At 50.8% G+C, this 23,468-nt stretch overlaps 1 protein-coding gene across 1 annotated transcript in view; it reads left to right on the forward strand.

The window, feature by feature from the left end:
• Nucleotides 1–23,468, forward strand: part of gria1a (glutamate receptor, ionotropic, AMPA 1a) — a 69,959-nt gene that overhangs the window by 24,095 nt on the left and 22,396 nt on the right. The window contains 8 exon segments of the mRNA XM_064325268.1: nucleotides 2,323–2,507; nucleotides 5,201–5,254; nucleotides 9,787–9,945; nucleotides 10,676–10,843; nucleotides 11,532–11,636; nucleotides 11,934–12,038; nucleotides 14,603–14,809; nucleotides 20,351–20,781. Of these exon segments, the coding sequence (XP_064181338.1) occupies nucleotides 2,323–2,507; nucleotides 5,201–5,254; nucleotides 9,787–9,945; nucleotides 10,676–10,843; nucleotides 11,532–11,636; nucleotides 11,934–12,038; nucleotides 14,603–14,809; nucleotides 20,351–20,781 (1,414 nt within the window).

Raw genomic sequence — 23,468 nt, forward strand, 5'->3', positions numbered from 1 at the left:
TATTTTTCCCTCCCAGGTTTCCCCATTATGCCTCAGTCTCTTCTCACACATTTATCCCTTCTTTATATTCCTCACTTGTTGATACATCGTTAGGTTCTGATCATTTTTACGAGTACTTTGTGTGTGAAAATGGTGCTTATGTACAGGAAATAAAAGAGTGTGATGTGGTTTGGGTGTGCTTCTGCTTGTTGCATAATTGATGCATAATTCATGTTTTAATAACACAAGGTCAGTTTTAACAATAGTGGGAGCCACTCTTGTTGAATACAAAACAAATTATGGAATTCATCTCTGTGAAAACAAGCTGGAATCTGTCTGGGCTATCGGAGAATATCGCCCTGGAAAGGATAGGATGTCGGAGTTATTCACCCCGAATCCACCCAGGGGCACGCAGAGGGGCGTTTACAACCAACCATTCGTTTTATTTTATTTTACTTCTTAATATTTGTTCTTTGACGCTCTGACCATGACTTAAAGATAATTATTGAGCTTCTGTGGCATTACTGACCCATAAAAGACGAGAATCTAAGTGATATAATCCATTTGTGACCACGTTTCGTTCAGGGTTTAAACAGTCAGGTCCATTTCAGTGCATGAATCAGCCTCATGTCTCTTCAGAGAGAGTTTTCATTTTGTGGAAGAGAAGGTGTGGAGATTCGGCCTGTGATCATGTCATCATGAGCAGCCAGTTTAAAGTGTACCTCTGCCCTTCCCGTCTGAAGGTATTCTGTACTCAGCTTGTACGTTCAGACAGTTCAGTTGTAGATGTGTGAACTAAAACCGTCCAGTAAACCTGAGAGCTTTTACCTGGGGGGTACAGCTCTTCTCCTGGGGGGTACAGCTCTTCTCCGTTATTTTTACTCTTTCACCCTGACCTCCAGCAAACATCAACCAAATGGCTGAGCAGAACTGGCACTTTAGTGCATTAGCAACAGCAGAACTTTAGCATTTACATTTGGCTAAAAACGAGCCAATCAGCTCCGCATGCTGGAATTACTGCTTGGGCCGCCCTGTTCACCCAGCCACGGGGGGTGTCTCTGCCCGAAATACTGCCGCCTCATCAGTCTCCCGCTTTATTTACCCACATTTCACAGACTGAGCCTCGTTTGTTTTTCCCGTCCGATGCTCTTAATGCACGCTGGCCCACGGTGAGATGCTCAGCCCTGCTTCCTGAGCGCTGCTGAGTCAGGTCTCAGTGCAGACAGCCAGGTACAGTATACTCTGTGTGAAACGCACACACTTCACTGTGGGAATTAAACTCAGTGTGGAAACGCCGGTGTTCAGCTGAAGTGAGCCACCAAAGTAAGGCATTAAGCAGCCTGTACCGCAGTCATTAAGACCTCCGCGGCTTCCAGGCTGGGTCCTGTGCTCATTTATCTAGCGAGTGAGATACTGCACAGGCCAGCTGGGTGGTTCTGTGTCAGGTGTAAAGACCATAGGGAGCTACAGTACAATTGGGCCTGATACTGGGTTAAAATATACAGAGACACAGACTCACAGGTGAGGCACCAAGGTTCCTGGTGCTCGATACAGTATAGGGACTGACCTTGGGTTAACCTGAACTTTCTGTAGTACAGAAGCACGCATTCGGGTCCACACCACACACACAAAATGGCCGCCCGTGTTTGCGCCCTGGAGTTGGATGTTGACTGTTGGAGCTTTCGTAGCGCAGCGCATTAACACTTTGAGGTGCGTGTGACTTTCCTGCTCATGTAAAAATAGTTCTTTAGCGTTATGAAGTCTCACCTTGTCTACCGAGCCAGCAGAAAAGCTCAGATAATCATTTTGACAGCGAAAGAAAAACGAGATTCAGCAGAACTGGTGATAAAACCCTGCCTGAGGCAAACAGCAGAACTCAGAGACTTCAGAATGAGGGCATTAAAGGTGGAGAAACCACCCTGCGCACACTACCCTCACAGAGAGAGAGCGCTCTCCACCCACTGCACCCTCACAGAGAGAAACCACCCTGTAGACACTAAACCCTCACAGAGAGAAACCACCCTGCACACTCTACCCTCACAGAGAGAAACCACCCTGCACACACTAAACCCTGACAGAGAGAAACCACCCTGCACACACTAAACCCTGACAGAGAGAAACCACCCTGCACACACTAAACCCTGACAGAGAGAAACCACCCTGCACACACTAAACCCTTGTGGGGGCCGCAGGGGTCATGGGCCCAAAGGTCCTGACACGCCTTTCCTGAGTGTGGGATAATCTCTGATGAACTCACCACAGATGATTCGTTTTTGCATGCATTCCTCCTCTCCTCCCTGCCCTCCTCTTTCACTGACCGTCATCCCCTCTTCCCCCCCGCAGGGCTGACGGTGATGCAGAAGGTTCTGGACTCAGCGGCAGAGAAGAACTGGCTGGTGACCTCGGTGAACCTGGAGACCATGACGGAGGCCGCCTTCATGAAGGTCTTCCAGGACCTGGACAAGAAGAAGGAGGGCCAGATCGTCATCGACTGCGAGGTGGAGAAGCTGGCCTCCATCCTCAGAACGGTACAGTACCTCTCACCTCCACCCATCTGAGCCCCAGGAACAAGAGAGGGGGAGGGGGAGAAGAGACAGAGAAAGAGGGGAGAGGGAGAGAGAGGGGGGAGGGAGAGGGAGGAGAGAGGGAGGAAGAGAGGGCAGAAAGAGCAGGGGAGAGAGAGGGAGGGAGAGAGGGGAGCAAGAGCAGAAGAGAGGGGGGGAGAAGAAGGAGGGAGGGAGAGAGGGGAGAAAGAGTGGGAGAGGGAGGGAGAGAGGGGAGAGAGAGGGAGGGAGAGAGATACTGCCTCAGTGCACAGGCTAATGAAATCCTCACATCAGTGGTTGCTGGGCTGCTCCTGTGGTTGCTGGGCTGCTCCATCTTGTCCAAGATTTTCCAGACATGTTTTCAGAGAGGTGAGCACTGCATCGTTACAGGCCACGCGCTATGCTCCCCGCTCCCCGCTCCCCGTTCCCCGCTCCCCTACTCCACACCTCCAGCTCCCCGCTCCCCCTCCCCCGCTCCCCCACCTCCAGCCCCACGCTCCATGCATCATGATTAAATAAACCCCCCCCCCCACAGAGGGTCTCCGGTCCGCCCTGTGCGCGGGACCACACCGGTGACCTTAAGCAGCGCTCGCTCACAGACCCTCTGAGGGGGTAACACCTGACCTGCAGGGCGCCGCTCTTTGACCTGAGAACAGCGAGGCTGCCCCTCAGCCCCCCAAACGCGGCACCACGATTTCAGGCTCCAGGGAATGGTGAATAACGGGAGTTTCCGTGCCTCTCTCTCAAATCCGAACATTCCTCACTGCCTGGACCACGGCCGTATGAGCGGGACAGAGGGAGCAGGAGTCCTGCAGGAGCAGCTCCCCGGTCTGTTCCCTTTATGAGCGGGACAGAGGGAGCAGGAGTCCTGCAGGAGCAGCTCCCCGGTCTGTTCCCTTTCTGAGCGGGACAGAGGGAGCAGGAGTCCTGCAGGAGCAGCTCCCCGGTCTGTTCCCTTTATGAGCGGGACAGCGCAGACAGCTCCTCGTCCCTCTCAGACACACAGCTGCAGGGGCCGTGTTCCTCTGCAGGTCCTGACATTTATTTCCCAGACCCCAGGCAGCCCCGGGCAGCCCCAGGACCGGCGCCTTGTTGGGGTCACAGTTAATAACTAAAGCCGCTGTCTGTCCTGGCCCAGGGGCGACTGCTTCCCCCTCAGTAACCCCCCCCACGCCCCCGCTCCGGTGCTGAGGGCTTTCACAGCCCCCGGCATCTCAGTGAATATATTTATTTAATTCTGTAGCGCTGCCGCGGCTCGCTCTCTCCCATCGTGTGATTAACGGCGGCATCCAGCGGCGCGGAAACACGTGACTGCGCTCTACAGACGGAACGAGGAAGACCCCTGACCCTTCCTCCTCCACTCCTGAGGAAACACAGGACTGCGCTCTACAGACGAAATGAGGAAGACCCCTGACCCTTCCTCCGCTCCGGAGCCCGCCTCTCTCCTCCTGCCTGAGGGAAAACACGCACACCGATGCCGAGTTTGACCTTTGACCTTTCATTAGGCTCGCTGGCGTCCTCTCCGCCGCCCCCTCTGGGCCTCCGTGTGACCGACACAGCGAAAACAAGCGGGCGTCCCGCGACTCGGCGCAGCTCAGGAGCCAATGAGTCCGTGGCGTCTGGGCCCTCCGCCAGCACAGCCTGGCACCATTACCCATAATCCTCTGCTGCGCCCGTGTCACTGGAGGGCAGCGCCCTGGCCATATGTCACTCAGCAGATGATAAACTGTGTCTGTGGCGCTTCTGTAAGCTCAGAGCTCTCAGGGAAAGGGCCTGGCTGTACCCCGACTGTACCCCGACTGTATCCTCCACCCTGCTGAACCAACTGGCTGTACACGAATGAACCCTGGCCTTCCTCCGCTGACCCAGACTGTCCCCTGCCTGACCGGAACCGCACCGGCCGAGTTGACCTTGACCTTTCACCCGGCTGTACCTTCCGCGCCGCTACCCCGTGTACCCCGAGCTGAAACACGGGCTGCGGATCCTGGCACTGTGATCCGTGGCTGCCCTCCGCGCACCCTGGCTACCCAACGTATCCCTGCTGTCCCCGACTGAGGCAGGCCTGTGCCGCTGTACCCAGCAGTGATACTGGTCTGTGGCGCTTCTGAGCTCAGAGCTCCGGAAAGCCCTGGCTGTACCCCGACTGTACCCCGACTGTACCCCAACTGTACCCTGGCTGTACCCCGACTGTACCCTGGCTGTACGTGGCGTACCGGCTGTACCCGGCTGTACCGCTGTACCTGGTATCCTGGCTGTACCCTGGGCCGCCGTACCTGGCTGTATCTGAACCGTCCGCGGAAGCAGCGCTAACTTTGGGACGTCCTGTGAACTGTAATTTACTGTTATTTATCTGAAAAATACTTTTATACCCTTTTAATAATGAAAGCCAATCTCCTACCTGCCTTGTGTGGAAAAATACCAGATTATAATTATGATGATAATGGTGATGGGTAATGGGATTATTATTGTTGTTCTTGTTATTGTTGATGAGCATCATTTACCATTTAGCAGAGCTACTGTGCATTTAAGAAAACAGATCTCACTGAAATTACACATCGCTGAAATGAGAAGCTGAAATGACAGATGGAGCATTAGACTGCCACAGTGCTGCATGGGGCATCGATTCTCTTTTATCTTTAATTGAAATATTGAGATTGTTTTGCTCTCGTTTCCAGATCGTATCCGAGGGAAAACATCTGAAGAACTACCACTACATCCTGGCCAACCTGGTGAGTAGCTCGGATCTATTACCATAAACTGGGCCTGAGACGGTACTACCGGCCAATCAGGACCCATTAACTGGGTCTAAAACCCTGCCACTGACCAATCAGGAGTCCATAACCTGGGTCTAAAACCCTGCTACTGACCAATCAGGAGTCCATAACTTGGGTGTAAAACCCTGTTACTGACCAATCAGGGGCTCATAACCTGGGTCTAATACCCTGTTACTGACCAATCAGGAGTCCATAACCTGGGTCTAAAACCCTGTTACTGACCAATCAGGAGTCCATAACCTGGGTCTAAAACCCTGCCACTGGCCAATCAGCAGCTTTAATAAAGCGCGGTGACAGAAGCAGGTGCAGCGGCCCTCGGGGGGGGTGAAGCGGCGATGGCGGCTCAGACAGAGACAGGTAAATGCACGATGTGAGCGGAACACTGACATCATCAGCGCACTGTCACAGCCTTCAGTGAGACGACTGCAGGGGTTCAGACAGGGGCGCGTCCCCTCCCCGCTGCTCCCTAAATTCAGCGGGACGGCTGCTGGGGTTCAGACAGGGGCGCGTCCTCTCCCCGCTGCTCCCCAAATTTAGCAGCCCTCCAGCCCCGCGCCTGACAGCGAAGTGAGAGATCTCCCCGCTGTGAAACCTCGTCTGCAGGACTGCAGGTGTCACTCCGTTTCTATAGTAACCTCACCGGCTCGCCGCACTGCGTTACCTGCCACATGAACCGGGAGAGTGGCACGCCTTTATCCAGCCATCCGGAGACACACCTGCACTAACCGTACACCAGGGGAGAGAAGGAGAGAGGGATGAAGGGGAGAGAGAGAGAGAGAGTGAGGGAGGGCTGTGGGTCTCTCTGTGGCTCTTGTCTAAGCACTGGGTCAGGGGAGAGGGAGAGAGGGATGAGGGGGAGAGAGAGAGCGAGGGAGGGCTCTGGCTCTCTGTGGCTCTTGTCTGAGCGGTGCTCAGGAGAGGAGAGGGATGAGGGGAGAGAGAGAGAGGGAGGGTTGGCCTCTGGGCTCTGTCTGAGCGGGGTTCAGGAGAGAGAGAGGGAGGGAGAGAGAGAGAGGGGGGAGACGGTTATCAGGCTTCTGTTTCCCTCCCCAGCCGGGGGGGAGGGGGGGGCTCCGTGCTGAACCCCCTCCTCCGCAGAAACCGCTTTAGAATGGTAAAAATCTGCAGCAGCAGCGCCAGCCTGGGTGCACGGCGAAGCCCTCTCCAAGAAGGCGGCGCTGGTCCTCCCTCCCCGCCAGGCGGTCGTCCTGGTGACGCACGTCAGCGTGACTCACGCGGGAGAGGCTCGGGCCGGTCCGACGGGCCGCTGAGGCCTGCCGCGCCCCCTGCTCTCTGGGGCTCCAGCATGCCAACGCATGCCTCACTGCTCTTCAAGGTCACTTCCTGGTTCAGGAGAACACAGACCCCTGGGAAATGTAGGCCAGGCAGGGTCATATCAGTGGCTCTGCAGGGTACAGAAGCTGTGATCTGTAATTCCAGTGCTGAATACAGGGTGGGAGGGGGGGGGGGGGGGTTTCTGCAGCACACGCTCGCTCAGAGAGGCTGCACACAGGAAGCAGTTAAAATCAGGCAAACCTGCAGCGACACGCAGGTGGGTATCGCAGCGCATCCACACGGGGAACGCTGCAGTTCCTCACGCATGTGATTCAACATTTAGACTCGCCACTGCTGATTGGTTGAGTTCACAGTTCTGGTTCAAGGCGGCAGGGAAACGCAGCTGAAAATTTTTATTTTTAAAAAATTATTTTTATGTTTTTTTCCAAATTTGGAATGTAAAATCATATTCATCAGCACACGCTGGATTTACTGTCCCAGGCTCAGTGTACTCTTTCAGGATGTGGGGGAGACGACAAAATATGTGTGTGGTAAATCTGTGCGTACAAGGCAGTTTAACGCTTGGGAAACTGAACTGAAGTTGGTTAATGAGCCTTCACTGCACACAGACCAAAGCTAAAGCAATGCACAGTTCACAGGGATTTCAGTTTAATGTGGAACCTGTTCTTTGAAACGCTTCTGCAGATGTTTGACTCAGGCCGACCGTTTATTTGTCCCTGACGTCTCTAAAGCAACTTCAGGAAAGATGAGGCTACAATGAGGCAGCATTAAAGACAAGCCCTGTGATCTGTCATTACTCACCACTGGATTATTCACACTGCCAGCACTCTCCTTCATCAAACTAAACGAACCAGAACAGATTAAGACCAATGATCAGCTTCAAGGTTAGGATTTACAACCTATTATACACTTGGGCTGTGTGGCTGCAAATATATAGAAAATATCTCGTTCAGAAAAGTGCACCCATATGCAGTGACATGGCGGAAGCCGTGATGCAGGTGTGCCTCTCTCAGGCAGACAGCGCGATCGTCTCCTGTTTCTCAGTGCTGTGGCACACTGTGGGAACAGCGGAGTCACACACACCGCACGCACACCGCGCACACCCTGCACACACACACACCGCACACACACTGCACACACACACCCTGTAAACCCCGCACACCGCCTGTACACCGCGTACGCGTGAAACATACATACACAACTACACACACACACACATACATACACAATTAAACACACACACACACACACACATACATACACAACTAAACACACACACACACACACACACACTCCCTGGGGTTGGTGTAATTAGTCATATGAAAGCAGCGTTCAGGCCGAGGCTGGAGAGTTTAAGACTCTGCAGTAAAGCATGTCTGCAGGGCTCTGAATAAAAGAGAAGAACTCAATAAAGGGGGATGATGAAGGAGGGTAAAGGGGATGATGAAGGAGGGTAAAGGGGATGATGAAGGAGGGTAAAGGGGGATGATGAACGAGAGTAAAGGGGATGATGAAGGAGAGTAAAGGGGATGATGAAGGAGAGTAAAGGGGATGATGAATGAGGGTAAAGGGATGATGAAGGAGAGTAAAGGGGGATGATGGACGAGAGTAAAGGGGGATGATGAAGGAGGGTAAAGGGGGATGATGAAGGAGGGTAAAGGGGATGATGAAGGAGAGTAAAGGGGATGATGAAGGAGGGTATAGGGGATGATGAACGAGGGTAAAGGGGGATGATGAACGAGAGTAAAGGGGGTGATGCCTCAAACCCTTTACTGCCCAACACCAACCGGGACAAGTGGGGACCCCCCTGTGAGCTGTGCAGCTAATTTACAACACACACCCAACGTTACGGTCTCTACTACAGCAAGCTCCAGAATCACTGTTTATAGCACAGCACACTCAGTCTAACCTGTGTTCAGTCTAACATGTGCACGCAGTCTAACCTGTGTACAGTCTAACCTGTGTACAGTCTAACCTGTGCACGCAGTCTAAACTGTGTACAGTCTAACCTGTGTGCAGACTAACCTGTGTGCAGTCTAACCTGTGTGCAGACTAACCTGTGCACACAGTCTAACCTGTGTACAGTCTAACCTGTGTGCAGACTAACCTGTGTGCAGTCTAACCTGTGTGCAGACTAACCTGTGTACAGTCTAACCTGTGTGCAGACTAACCTGTGTGCAGTCTAACCTGTGTGCAGACTAACCTGTGTGCAGTCTAACCTGTGTGCAGACTAACCTGTGTGCAGTCTAACCTGTGTGCAGACTAACATGTGCACGCAGTCTAACCCACAGGGCTGAGGATTCTGATTCTGTGCTGATGTGCAGTAAGGCCCATGTTCTGGGTGGGTAATTATATCGCAGGAAAAAAAACCTTTGAGCAGAAAAGGAGTCGAAAGTTTCCGATTCCAATTACCCCTCTGCCGTGTTCCTGTTCTCCTCACGAACTGCAGCTCTGCGGAGCGCTCGGGCGCTTTCCAGCGCGTGGGGGAGGGCTTGGATCAGTGATCTCCCTGAATGAGCTGGATTAGCCTTTTCATCGCGCCGCGGACCCTGGCTTTCCGTCCCGCTCTCCGCCTTTCAGACGCAGAATTACCGCCCGCTGCTCTCCACCGAATTACTTCCCCCCGCCTCTCCAGGACGGCCCTCTCGCCCGTTCCTCTTTCTTTCCGAGCGGCCGATTTGGAAGACTCACTTCCCCCACTTTGCGTTTCCTAGTGCTGCTTTAATGCATCGCCTCCAAAATAAAATGTTTTCAAACGTTATTTTTTATGACCCAGAAACTCTCCCCGCAGCCACCCCGAGAGCGGAGATTAAACTCAATTTACTTTAAAGCTTTTGTATTGTGTTTGACACCGTTTCTGCTCCTATAGTCTACTGATGTAGGTCATCAGTGTTTTTGATAAAACTGCATGCTGGGTAATATGCTAATTTAAAAGGATCCAATGAAGGAAGAAACTTCAAAAAAGAAATATTCATCACTCATGAATATATTACAGTCAATATGCAGCCTCTTATGCTGGGTGACTTACAGACATGGAGAACATCAGTGTTAGTCTCAGAAATACAGCTTTTTTGAAATCACTAAGAAGGCACAGAGGCCTGTTTATATTCAAGTGTAGAGCTAACTGAACAAACCAACGATTAGTGCTGTAAACAAAAGTGAACACCATTATCGTCTCTCGTCTCTGGCAGGGCTTCCTGGACATCGACCTGACAGAGTTTAAGAACGGCGGGGCGAACGTGACGGGCTTCCAGCTGGTGAACTACACGGACCAGAACGTGAGCCGCGTCCTGCAGCAGTGGCTCGACTTCGACAGCAAGGACGCCAAAGTGCCCAAACGGAGGCTGAAGGTAGGAGCAGGCCCCAGGTCCGCAGTGCGCTGGGGGGTTTGGCTCGGTGTTGGTGATGATGATGACAGTGACTAGTATTGATTATTATTCATGTTGTTGTTGCAGTAGTGTGACCCGGTTCCGTGTCTCTGTCTGCAGTAGTGTGACCCGGTTCCGTGTCTCTGTCTGCAGTAGTGTGACCCGGTTCCGTGTCTCTGTTGCGGTAGTGTGACCCGGTTCCGTGTCTCTGTCTGCAGTAGTGTGACCCGGTTCCGTGTCCTGTTCGTATGTGACCGGTTCCGTGTCTCTGTTGCAGTAGTGTGACCCGGTTCCGTGTCTCTGTCTGCAGTAGTGTGACCCGGTTCCGTGTCTCTGTCTGCAGTAGTGTGACCCGGTTCCGTGTCTCTGTTGCAGTAGTGTGACCCGGTTCCGTGTCTCTGTTGCAGTAGTGTGACCCGGTTCCGTGTCTCTGTCTGCAGTAGTGTGACCCGGTTCCATGTCTCTGTCTGCAGTAGTGTGACCCGGTTCCGTGTCTCTGTCTGCAGTGTGGACCCGGTCCAGTCTCTGTTGCAGTAGTGTGACCGTTCCGTGTCTCGTGCAGAGTGTACCGTTCCTGTCTCTGTCGAGTAGTGTGACCCGGTTCCTGCTCTGTTGCGTAGTGTGACCGTCGTGTCTCTGTCTGCAGTGGTGTGACCCGGTTCCATGTCTCTGTCTGCAGTAGTGTGACCCGGTTCCGTGTCTCTGTCTGCAGTACACGGGCGCACTCACGTACGACGGCGTGAGCGTCATGGCCACCGCCTTCCAGAACCTGCGGAAGCAGCGGATCGACATCTCCCGCCGCGGGAACGCCGGAGACTGCCTGGCCAATCCGCCGGCGCCCTGGGGCCAGGGCATCGACATCCAGAGGGCCCTGCAGCAGGTAGAGCAGAGACCACACCCCCTACAGCACTGACCACACCCACCCCCTACAGCACTGACCACACTCCCTTACAGCACAGACCAGGCCCACCTACAGGCCCAGGGGCGTGGCAGGCCTGCAGTGTGCTGTTCTGCATTGTCCCCGGCCTTAGAGGAGAAGGCAGAATTGCTCATAAAACAACTATTACTCATCTGTTCCACACAGCCCTTCCCTTATCAATTTACACCAGGTGTGCGCTTCAAAATCGGCTGCAATCATTTCCTCTACACAGACCGCGAAAGGTCAGTTTGGTCTGTTGCTATGCCAACAGCAGTATGGCGAGTCCAGCTTTCATCATGTCTCAGTCTCTCCTACGGTGGTAAAATCAGTTAATGGCTCTATTTTGATCTGCAATGTAATTACAGCACAGTACTGTACATCATGTGATCTGTACCATAATTACAGTACAGTACTGTACATCATGTGATCTGCCACATTATTACAGTACAGTACTGTACATCATGTGATCTGCCACATTATTACAGTACAGTACATCATGTGATCTGTACCGTAATTACAGTAGAGTACTGTACATCATGTGATCTGTACCGTAATTACAGTACAGTACAGCTATGCAGTATTTACTGTAAACTGGCCGGTACTTTCCCAGCGCGGTGTCTGAGCTCTGGCTGTCTGCGTTTCCTCTCAGGTTCGTATCGACGGGCTGACCGGACACATCCAGTTTAACGAGAAGGGCCGGCGGACCAACTACACGGTCAGCGTGATGGAGCTGAGACCCAACGGCCCCAAGAAGGTGCGTTTCATCCGCCGCGGCGTCGCGCCTCCCGCCTCCCTGCGATGTAACCGCCACGCGTCTGAGGTCACACAAGGTCGTCCTGCAGAAACACAGAGATTTGCCTTCTTATTGATGATAATATTAATTAAAAAAATATATAATAATAATAATAATTATTATTATTATTATTAGCAACTAGAATCAACAGTATAGTAATAGTGCAGTAACTAGTAGTGTAGTTGTTTATGGTGGTAAAAAAATACAATAATGATAATAATAATAATAATAATAAGTGGATGATGCTTTCCCTGACAGATTGGCTACTGGAATGAAGATGAGAAGTACGTGAGCACAGCAGGTTCCCACGGAAACGACACCTACGCCCTCCTGAACAGGACGTACATCGTCACCACCATCCTGGTGCGTTCCCCGCCTTTTTACTCCCGCTTACGGCCAGCGTGTTACCGCGGTGACCACCGCTAACTGCCTTTCTGAAGAGCGGTTCCACAACATTTTTCTAACAGACGTTTGGAGGGTTCAGCCAGTTCTAGAACATTCCTTCCTATAACTCAGTGTTTCCCTCTATTAAAAAATGAACCCTTCTCATCCATTAGCTCATACATGTTAAGGCAGCCACCCTGATTGTAACTGTACCTGTCTGTAGCCGTTACGGTGGCTGCTGTGGTTCAGGTGAAGAGCTCTTTTGAGCGTGTCCTTGCTTACCTGCACAGCCTCGACAGGCAGCAGATCTGAGGCAGACAGCAGGTAGCTCAGCTAACAGCCTCAGCCCACATAAAGACCACCGTTATCTCTACTGTTACTCACACTTTATATTTACTGTTACTCACACTTCATATTTACTGTTACTCACACTTTATCTCTACTGTTACTCACACTTTATCTCTACTGTTACTCACACTTTATCTTTACTGTTACTCACACTTTATCTCTACTGTTACTCACACTTTATCTTTACTGTTACTCACACTTTATCTCTACTGTTACTCACACTTTATCTTTACTGTTACTCACACTTTATCTTTACTGTTACTCACACTTTATATTTACTGTTACTCACACTTTATCTCTACTGTTACTCACACTTTATCTCTACTGTTACTCACACTTCATATTTACTGTTACACTTTATCTCTACTGTTACTCACGCTTTATTTTTACTGTTACTCACACTTTATCTTTACTGTTACTCACACTTTATATTTGCTGTTACTCACACTTTATCTTTGTTGTTACTCACACTTAATATTTACTGTAACTCACAATTTATATTTGCTGTTACTCACACTTTATCTTTACTGTTACTCACGCTTTATATTTACTGTTACTCACACGCTCAGAGTGAGCTGGATTATGGCCAGTGGCAGCAGTCTCAGTGGCCATAATGTTTATGGGAACTCACAGGCAGGTTTGTGAAGGTGTTCTCCTGACCCACTTAAAGTCAAGTGCTACAGAGATCTCTCACATAGTGTGCGTGTGTGTGTGTGTGTGTGTGTGCATGTGTGTGTGTGTGTGTGTGTGTGTGTATTACCAAAACAGATTGTTGATTGGGTTATCCTAAGGAGAAGTTAATCAGTTTTTTTTTTTTTTTGATTGGCTAATCAACTGTGTACATGCTTTTGGATTGGCTAATGCTGAAAGAGGACTGGTAGCGTATGTGTGGATTACTCAAAGGCTTCAGTGATCTGACTCTCTCCCACCATTAGAGAGCAGGTACTCCCAACAGACCAATTAGGGATGACCGCAGTACCACAGTGGGGTCTCTCTCCGACCCTGACTCTCCCAGGGAAAGGTTACCTGTGTGGGTGACCTTTCCCCCCCACTTCCTGCACAGAACGCATCCTTAAGGAGGTCTGGTGCTGCTGCAGGAGTCGAGCACAGAAAGCTATTAAGCCATATATTCTGGTCCACCTTAACTGGCGGTCTGATACGAATTACTGCAAAAATACCGAAGAATGGCATTTAATTATTTATCAGCTTAGAGGACCTCCATCGCAAAGGTGACCTGCGATGCTTCACTTCCCATTTTCCTCCTCTTTATCTCCTCTGTACCATGCGGCACGTTCATAAGCCTGCCCTGGCTCCCCCCGGGGGGTCTATCAATGCCCCCAGTGGGATGAGGGCTGCCCTCCCCCTGCTAACAGGCCCTCCCCTTGCTAACGGGCTCCTGTTAGCTGCATGTTCCTCACTGATGCTGCCCTTCCCTCGCTAACGGGCTCCTGTTAGCTGCATGTTCCTCACTGACGCTGCCCTTCCCTCGCTAACGGGCTCCTGTTAGCTGCATGTTCCTCACTGACGCTGCCCTTCCCTCGCTAACGGGCTCCTGTTAGCTGCATGTTCCTCACTGACGCTGCCCTTCCCTCGCTAACGGGCTCCTGTTAGCTGCATGTTCCTCACTGACGCTGCCCTTCCCTCGCTAACGGGCTCCTGTTAGCTGCATGTTCCTCACTGACGCTGCCCTTCCCTCGCTAACGGGCTCCTGTTAGCTGCATGTTCCTCACTGACTTCAGCAGCGAGCTACGTCCGTACGAGCCTCGTTTCACAGACCATGTCTGTTTTTGAGCAGCGGATCATAGTTATTCATTTCCATTAACACTGATGATTGAGCACCAGCAGATTGCCTGTGTCCTATTTCCAGAAGTAAATGAAGGCGTCGCTGGCGTTTGAGTGAAAGGTGTTCACCCTGCACAGACACAGCTCACAGAAATAGGTTCTGTTACTTTTGCTTTATCGTGTTCTCATCGCGGGCACTGGAGCAGAATGCTTAAACAGGCTGCAGTTTGTTGGGGGGGGGGAGGTATTGAAAGGATATTCCCTTCATCAGTGAAATGGGGCTGCATGCGGATGGAAGGCTGATTTACCTGCAGTGTCAGCACAGGTGTGCCGGCGCAGGTGGAGGTCTCGGGTGTACCCCGTGTTTCACACTCACTCGTTTCGGGGCTCCCCTGCTTCTCCCCCGCGCGCAGGAGTCCCCGTACGTGATGCTAAAGAAGAACCACGACCAGCTGGTGGGGAACGACAAGTACGAGGGCTACTGCGTGGAGCTGGCCGCGGAGATCGCCAAGCACGTGGGGTACAGCTACAAGCTGGAGATCGTGTCGGACGGGAAGTACGGAGCGCGGGACCCCGACTCCAAGATGTGGAACGGCATGGTGGGGGAGCTGGTCTACGGGGTGAGCGCTTGAACGCCACGATAAGAGATAACAACTCACTGTAACATGCAAACAATGACACAGATCCAGTGTGTGTGGCACTAGCATCCGCAGATTTAATCTGTCATTACAAACAACGCTAGAATTCTTTCAGTTTTGAGGAAGACTTCTATTTATTGTTTTTAATAAGTGGTACAGTGTTATAAGTGAGTTATTTTCATTATTTACTAAAACATGAGTAATACGATTAACCTGAAATACATCAGATACAAGCAGCAAGAGTTTGCAAGTTTTTTTGTTTGTTTGTTTGGTGGATAATCTGTATTTATGGATTTAATAAGAGTGAGAGTGGATTTGTGTAACAGACATGCAGGCAGGGCGGGGGGTCAGGTGATAACGCCAGCTCTATTAAATGCTGTAAGAAGTAGCCATTTTCCACACTTTTTATAAAGGCAACCAATCATATTCCACACTATTTAAGAAGGTAGCCAATCATTTTCCATGCTTTTTATGAGAGTAGCCAATCATTTTGCACACTGGTTTCCAGGTGTCCCACATCACTCTGCTTCTCTGTCCAAATTGCTCTATTTATCCTTCAGCTGGGCAAGAGACGCACAAAAGAAGCATGCAGGAAACCAAACGCCACTAAAAAGGACAAAATTCCCCTCTTTTCAAAGCTCGCGTGAGAATCCTGTGGGTGGGGGGGGGGGGGGTGAGGGTTTTCTTTGGGAAGCAGATGGGACCTCTGGAGATGCCCCAGCCTTGCTGAATGGAAGGAGAATGAGTCTGAGAGGAGAGAAAGGTTCTTGAGCACCATGAGTGACTTCCTCCTCATTAAAACTGGGGTTTAAAGCCACGACAAAATGTCCCAGCAAGCACAGATTCCACCGGGGGGTCTATCAAAGCCCCCCACTGTGAAAAACACGGTGATTACAGACACTGCAATTAATGCACACATTACTGCGCAGATACTCTACACACACAACTGCACAGATACTCTGCGCACATTACTGTACAGATACTCTACACACACGACTGCACAGATATTCTACACACATTACTGTACAGATACTCTACACACACGACTGCACAGATACTCTACGCACATTACTGTACAGATACTCTACACACACGACTGCACAGATACTCTACACACATTACTGTACAGATACTCTACACACGACTGTACAGATACTCTACGCACATTACTGTACAGATACTCTACACACGACTGCACAGATACTCTACGCACATTACTGTACAGATACTCTACACACGACTGCACAGATACTCTACACACATTACTGTACAGATACTCTACACACGACTGTACAGATACCCTGCACACATTACTGTACAGATACTCTACACACGACTGTACAGATACCCTGCACACATTACTGTACAGATACTCTACACACGACTGCACAGATATTCTGCACACATTCACAGAGAAGAACTCTGAGCTTATCCCTGTCGAAACTCTGCACTGCTTTATAGGCTGTGTTATATGATCGTTTGTAATGGTCGTAAGCTTCCTAATCTGACAGTCTGCAGGTTATCATTGGCACACAAAGCACAGAGATAACGTTTAATATTTCAGCCATAAATTCTGCAAGCACACTGGCAGTAACAGCCTGTTCTCACTGAAAGATCAGAATGTGCTAACTCCATCAGAAAGGTGAGCTAACCTGCGAAACATATTTATATTTAAACGTGAATGACTAATTCTCACACTTATTCAAATATTATTGTACTTTGTAATAGGTAAAGGTTGTGGGTTCAGTTTCCAGGTAGAACTGTGCTGTTGTATCTTTAAACGAGGTACACAACCTGAACTGTGTGAATGGACTGCATGTATAAGACTGCAAGAAGTACAATCAGCTCTGGATTAGAGTGTGTGCTCAATGTTGTGAGTGGTGACAGGCCACCTGGTTCTGTGTGAGTATCAGTGTATTGGGATGTGCGGTGTGTGTGAATATCAGTGTATTGGGATTTGGGGAGTGTGTGAGTATCAGTGGATTGGGATGTGGGGTGTGTGTGAGTATCAGTGTATTGGGATGTGGGGAGTGTGTGAATATCAGTGTTTTGGGATGTGGGGTGTGTGTGAATATCAGTGTATTGGGATTTGTGTGTGCAGTGTGTGTGTGTGTGTGTGTGCGTGTATGTGTGTGTGTGTGTGTGTGTGTGTGTGCAGTGTGTGTGTGTGTGTGTGTGTGGGGTGCAGTGTGTGTGTGTGGTGTGTGTGTGCAGTGTGTGTGTGTGTGTGCGTGTGTGTGTGTGTGTGTGTGTGTGCGTGTGTGTGTGTGTGTGTGTGTGTGTGTGTGTGTGTGTGTGCGTGTGTGTGTGTGTGTGTGTGTGTGGTGTGTGTGTGTGTGTGTGTGTGCGTGTGTGTGTGTGTGTGTGTGTGTGTGGTGTGTGTGGTGTGTGTGTGTGTGTGTGTGCGTGTGTGTGTGTGTGTGTGTGTGTGTGTGTGTGTGTGTGTGTGTGTGTGTGTGTGTTGCGTGTGTGTGTGTGCGTGTATGTGTGTGTGTTGTGTGTGTGTGTGTGTGTGTGTGTGTGTGTGTGTGTGTGTGTGTGTGTGTGTGTGTGTGTGTGCAGTGTGTGCAGTGTGTGTGTGTGTGTGTGTGTGTGGCTCCCAGCCAGTGTTGCATTTGAAAAGCTGCCATACGCTGCAGAATATGAAGAACAAAAACGTACTATTCATGCACTCCGTTTGTGAAATGTATTCTGTCAACAAGCCAACACCGTGGAATGGATTTCAATTTCATTCTTCCTTAAAAAAAAGCCAGCCTTTTTGCATCCTATAACGGATAAACACACTGATACTCAGAAGGGCTTCAGATGGAGGCTTGTATTCAAACATTCGTCCTGAACTTTGACTTTCAGGTAAATGAGTTTCACGCCTTTTCTTCACAAACACGATTTGGCCAGCGCACGTTTTCGTGGTCTCTCCGTAAAACAGCGCTTAGCAGCTGGGAAGCATCCGCACACACGAGGACCGCAGCATCCGCACACACTAGCACCGCAGCATCCGCACACACTAGCACCGCAGCATCCGCACACACGAGGACCGCAGCATCCGCACACACTAGCACCGCAGCATCCGCACACATGAGGACCGCAGCATCCGCACACACGAGGACCGCAGCACCCGCACACACTAGGACCGCAGCATCCGCACACACTAGGACCGCAGCACCCGCACACACTAGGACCGCAGCATCCGCACACACTAGGACCGCAGCACCCGCACACACACTAGGACCCCAGCATCCGCACACACACTAGGACCCCAGCATCCGCACACACACTAGGACCGCAGCACCCGCACACACACTAGGACCGCAGCATCCGCACACACTAGCACCGCAGCACCCGCACACACTAGGACCCCAGCATCCGCACACACTAGGACCGCAGCATCCGCACACACTAGGACCGCAGCATCCGCACACACTAGGACCGCAGCATCCGCACACACTAGGACCGCAGCATCCGCACACACCGTTAGGACCGCAGCATCCGCACACACACTAGGACCGCAGCATCCGCCACACACACTAGGACCCAGCACCGCACACACTAGGACCCAGCACCGACACACACTAGGACCGCAGCATCCGCACACACACTAGACCGCAGCACACCGCACACACAGGACCGCAGCACCGCACACACTAGCACCGCAGCACCCGCACACACTAGGACCCCAGCATCCGCACACACTAGGACCGCAGCATCCGCACACACTAGGACCGCAGCATCCGCACACACGTTAGGACTGCAGAGGTGGAAGGTGGCCATATAGACGCCACATAACCTCTAACACATTTCAGAAGTGTCTTAAGACAGGATTTCTCTTCCAGTTTGTAATTTGAATGAGCCCGTTGACAGAGAGCCGAGCGTGACAGAGCGTGGATGCTGCTTATTTTCTCATTTCTGTGCTGATCAGCGTGTGGCCGGGAATCCTAATGGAATTATTTTTTCTGAAAAGCCCGAGCTCCTGAAAACTGCTTCTATCCGTTTCCTCATTTCATCAGCATGAAAACGTGTGGCCAGCAGCACTGGAAACTGCAGCAGCAGCAGCAGCAGCAGTAGTAACAGTAGCTGCAGCAGCAGTAGCAGCAGTAGTAGCAGCAGCAGTAGCAGCAGTAGCATTAGGAGCAGCAGCAGTAATAGTAGCAGCAGTAACAGTATCAGTAGAAGCAATAGCACTAGGAGCAGCAACAGTAGCAGTAGTAGTAGCAGCAGCAATAGCAGCAGTAGCACTAGGAGCAGCAGCAGTAATAGTAGCAGCAGTAACAGTATCAGTAGTAGCAGTATCAGTAGGAGCAGTAGGAGTAGTAGTAGCAGTAGTAGCAGTATTAGCACCAGTAACAATAGTAGTAGCAATAGTAGCAGCAGTATAAGTAGCAGTATTAGTATTATTAGAGGGAGAAACTAAAAAAACACAAGCTCTTCCTTGTACAGTTTTAATGCATGAAATGGCTCTGGGTAAAAATGCACATAATGAAAAAGTATAATGACCTATTTTATCTTTCTGTAAATTGAAAGCAGAATGGCATGCTTAATGTGCAAGCAGTTTAGCAGAGCTGAACAAACATGTTAAAATCCAGTATAATGTCCACACTGGGGGCAAACTGCAGAGGTTATTAAAAAGAATATACGTGGGTAAATTTAAATACAGTTTAATGAAGAAGTATTCAAACAGTGACAATTATTGGTTGTTTTTGCTGGCATAGAGCCATAACAACAAATACTGTGTCAGTGTCCCAATACTTTTGCATTTAACTGTAGTTGTTTCTTTAATAGGGTTTGGAAATTGAGGATCAGCGCAGAATAAAATAATGCCCATCTATCGAGCACTGCGTCGGAAAGCTGTGTGAGGTGTCCCATAAGAGACATTCACTCACGGTTTCCATGGTGATTCGTGTGACAGATTACCTTTGTATATTATGGCCTTTCACACAAACAGGAAATTAAATTCCCTTTGAAAAATAATAAAACACATAAAAACCCACTGCTGCCACAAGAACCCTTAATAATAATTTTTTAAGAATCTCATATTTAGAGCAAAATCTGATTCGGAAGCAAGGATCTGTTGTTTGCCACACAGAACACCAGTGATGTAAAATGACTGTGAACGAGCATTATGGGAACTTTTAAAAACTGTGTTTCATCTTGAAGAGCTTTTGAGCATTATGGGAACTTTTTTAACGTTGCGTTTCATCTTGAAAAGCTCTGGAGCATTATGGGAACTTTTAAAAACCGTGTTTAATCTTGAAGAGCTCTGGAGCATTATGGGAACTTTTTAAACGTTGCGTTTCATCTTGAAGAGCTCTGGAGCATTATGGGAACTTTTTAAACGTTGCGTTTCACCTTGAAAAGCTCTTTTTGTCTCAGATCGTGGTCGAGGTTTACAGAGAAGCAGTATAGGATTGGGCCTTGTCACCAGTGCAGAGAAGCTTAGTGCTTCCAGCATGTGGCAGTGCTGCTGCTGATCTCTGATTCCCTCCCCCCCCCCCCCCCCCCCACCCCCACCCCCCACCCCCCCCCCAGAAAGCAGACGTAGCGGTGGCTCCTCTCACCATCACCCTGGTGAGGGAGGAGGTGATCGACTTCTCCAAGCCCTTCATGAGCCTGGGCATCTCCATCATGATCAAGAAGCCCCAGAAGTCCAAGCCGGGCGTGTTCTCCTTCCTGGACCCGCTGGCCTACGAGATCTGGATGTGCATCGTGTTCGCCTACATCGGCGTGAGCGTGGTGCTGTTCCTGGTGAGCCGCTTCAGCCCGTACGAGTGGCACGCGGACGACCTGGAGGACTGCCAGGACCCCCAGCAGGGCCAGTCCTCCACCTCGGGCCAGCCGGGACAGGCCCAGCCCAGCCCGCCCCAGCAGAGCTCGGACCAGACCAACGAGTTCGGCATCTTCAACAGCCTGTGGTTCTCCCTTGGGGCCTTCATGCAGCAGGGCTGCGACATCTCGCCCAGGTACCGTACACTCACCTGCACAGGTACCTGCACAGGTAACCTTACTGTACACTCACCTGCACAGGTACCTGCACAAGTAACCTCACCGTACACTCACCTGCACAGGTACCTGCACAGGTAACCTTACTGTACACTCACCTGCACAGGTACCTGCACAGGTAACCTTACTGTACACGCACCTGCACAGGTACCTACACAGGTAACCTTACCGTACACTCACCTGCACAGGTAAACTTACTGTACTCACCTGCACAGGTAAACTTACCTACACAGGTACATGCACAGGTAACCTTACTGTACACTCACCTGCACAGGTAACCTTACTGTACTCACTTACACAGGTAAACTTACTTTACTCACCTGCACAGGTAAACTTATGGTACACTCACCTACAAAGAACCCCTTCTTCAGCAGCATCATTATCATCATGAGGGCCATCATCACCACCATCATCATCAGTGGTGAAACATCCTCCTCATCATCACGTCTGTGGTACACAGAGGATTCATCTGCCGACTGTCCTTCCCTCGTTCATTTGCATCCAATCATTTCATTCGTCTGACATTTCGAGAGCTCAGAATTACAGTTTCCTGTCTGACATTTTGTCAACAAAAAAAACCTCCTCTGCTTCAGAACAAAGGGCCTCCAGAAAATAATGAGCTGGAGGTGCCCAAGGTCCGCTCTCAGAGTGAGCGTGAGCGGGAGGGAGGGAGGGAGGGAGGGCTCCGTTCTGTTTCTCTGCCGTTCTTGGGCCAAAGATGTTTGGTCTACTGCTGTCTTCAGTGGCTCATTTTAAACACCAGTGGCTCTGACCCTGTGATATGGGGTTTGAGCATCTCACCCATACCATCTGCAGACTGAATCTGCATTTCTACCCTCACAGTGTCAAAATAAACAGTGTACTGTGGTCTAATTTAGGAATGAACTAGCACTGGTGTGTGCACCTAATTAAGCCTGAAGAACTGGCTGAAAAAACAACCCACATACACACCAGCCCTCCAGGGGCCCCCTGCAGACTGGTGTACCCCAGATCCCCATCTTCATCTTATACATCTTCATCATCATCTCTCCGCTTTGCTCGCATTTCCCACACCTGCGGAAGTGAACATGCTGTAAGTGTCAGTTGGTGTGATGCCTGAAGGATTGATAGGCGCTTTGATGAAAGAAGGCTACTCTTTTCTCTGATTCTACGTGTTTTTCCTGTGAGATTTGCACGCTTGGATAGAGGCTGTAATTCAACATGTACTCCTGGTACTGGTCACAATGGCTGCAGGGAAAGTGGTATAATGGGGAACAGGACTCTGTGAACTGGGTACTGGGGGGAGATGGGGGGGGGGGGGGGGTGTGTGGAGTGTTGAGCTCTAGGTGGTGTGGGGAAGGGGGGGGGACTGTTGCTCATTCTCCTATCATAGTGCTATGAAGAACAGCCCAGATAGGAAGCTGTCACCAATGTCACTAGACAGGATGCTGTCACCAATGTGACATCCCACACGATGGAGGTGGTAATGACACATTCACCCTTTTTCAGAACGAGTGTGGGGATAAACTGCGGTCGCTCCTGGGTCAGGGCGCAACAGCGCCTCCCACAGGCTCAAACACAAACTACAGCTGCTCCTGGGTCAGAGCGCAACAGCGCCTCCCACAGGCTCAAACACACAACCTTTCCAGACGCTGTGGTTTAGCTTGGGGTTTAGTTTGCTAGCACAGTGGGGTTGTCATGGTGCTGGTGAGACACAGAAAGCCTGGCGCAGCGTCTGCCAGAAAATCCCAAAACCTTGGCAGGCATTCAGACACCATTTCTCCCTGACTCTGACTTACAGCTAAATGCTAATGTTTCACTTCTTCCTCACAAAGTTAACTCGCCAATCTGTTTCTGTGAAGGAAAAAAGTCATTGAAATGTAAATATTCTTGCCTTTAATTTTCAGTTTGAAGTTGAGGATGAATGTTGATTGAATCCCAGCCCCGGCCCCATTGGTGGAGCCCTTTGAGGCGTCCTGAAGCACATTTAATGGGCTCTTATAACACTCACACATCTGCACATGAGTGTGCTGTGACAGCAGACTGCAGGACGCACAGCAGCATTTCACAGGCAAGTCCAGCTCTGGTTTTATGCGTCCAGGAGGGGCTAAATATACTAGAGTTCACAGATCAGAGTTCACTTACAGCTAGCTTTGCCGTGCAGAGCCTCCGTGAGCAGCAGGTGTAACACAGGTGAATTACGCGCTTGTGAATGCATGTGCTGGAGTGCCACTGGGAGCTCGCTTTGACTCTCCTCTCCGTCTGAGTGGCGTTTGTCTGTCGCCTGGAGCACTTCCCATGATGCTCTCTGCTCTGAGGGCACTGAGCGCCGCTCTCCTGCGCGGCTCCTGAATGTCGGCCGCTTGGCGCTCTTAATCCCGCCGCCCTTAATTGAATTCTTAATTGGTGAGCTCCCTGCCGGAGATGCCCGTGTGCCCGTGTGCGCCGCCGCTCTCGTGCTGAGCAACCGCCACGCGCCTTTCCCCGGAGCTCCACCTCCACCGCTGCCGTACGCTCCCATTCCCCCTCCGCCGCTGCCGTACGCTCCCGTTCCCCCTCCGCCGCTGCCGTACGCTCCCGTTCCCCCTCCACTGCTGCCGTACGCTCCCGTTCCCCCTCCGCCGCTGCCGTACGCTCCCGTTCCCCCTCCGCTGCTGCCGTACGCTCC

The sequence above is a fragment of the Anguilla rostrata genome, chromosome 3, assembly GCF_018555375.3.
Source record: "Anguilla rostrata isolate EN2019 chromosome 3, ASM1855537v3, whole genome shotgun sequence".
Classification (NCBI taxonomy): Eukaryota; Metazoa; Chordata; class Actinopteri; order Anguilliformes; family Anguillidae; genus Anguilla; species Anguilla rostrata.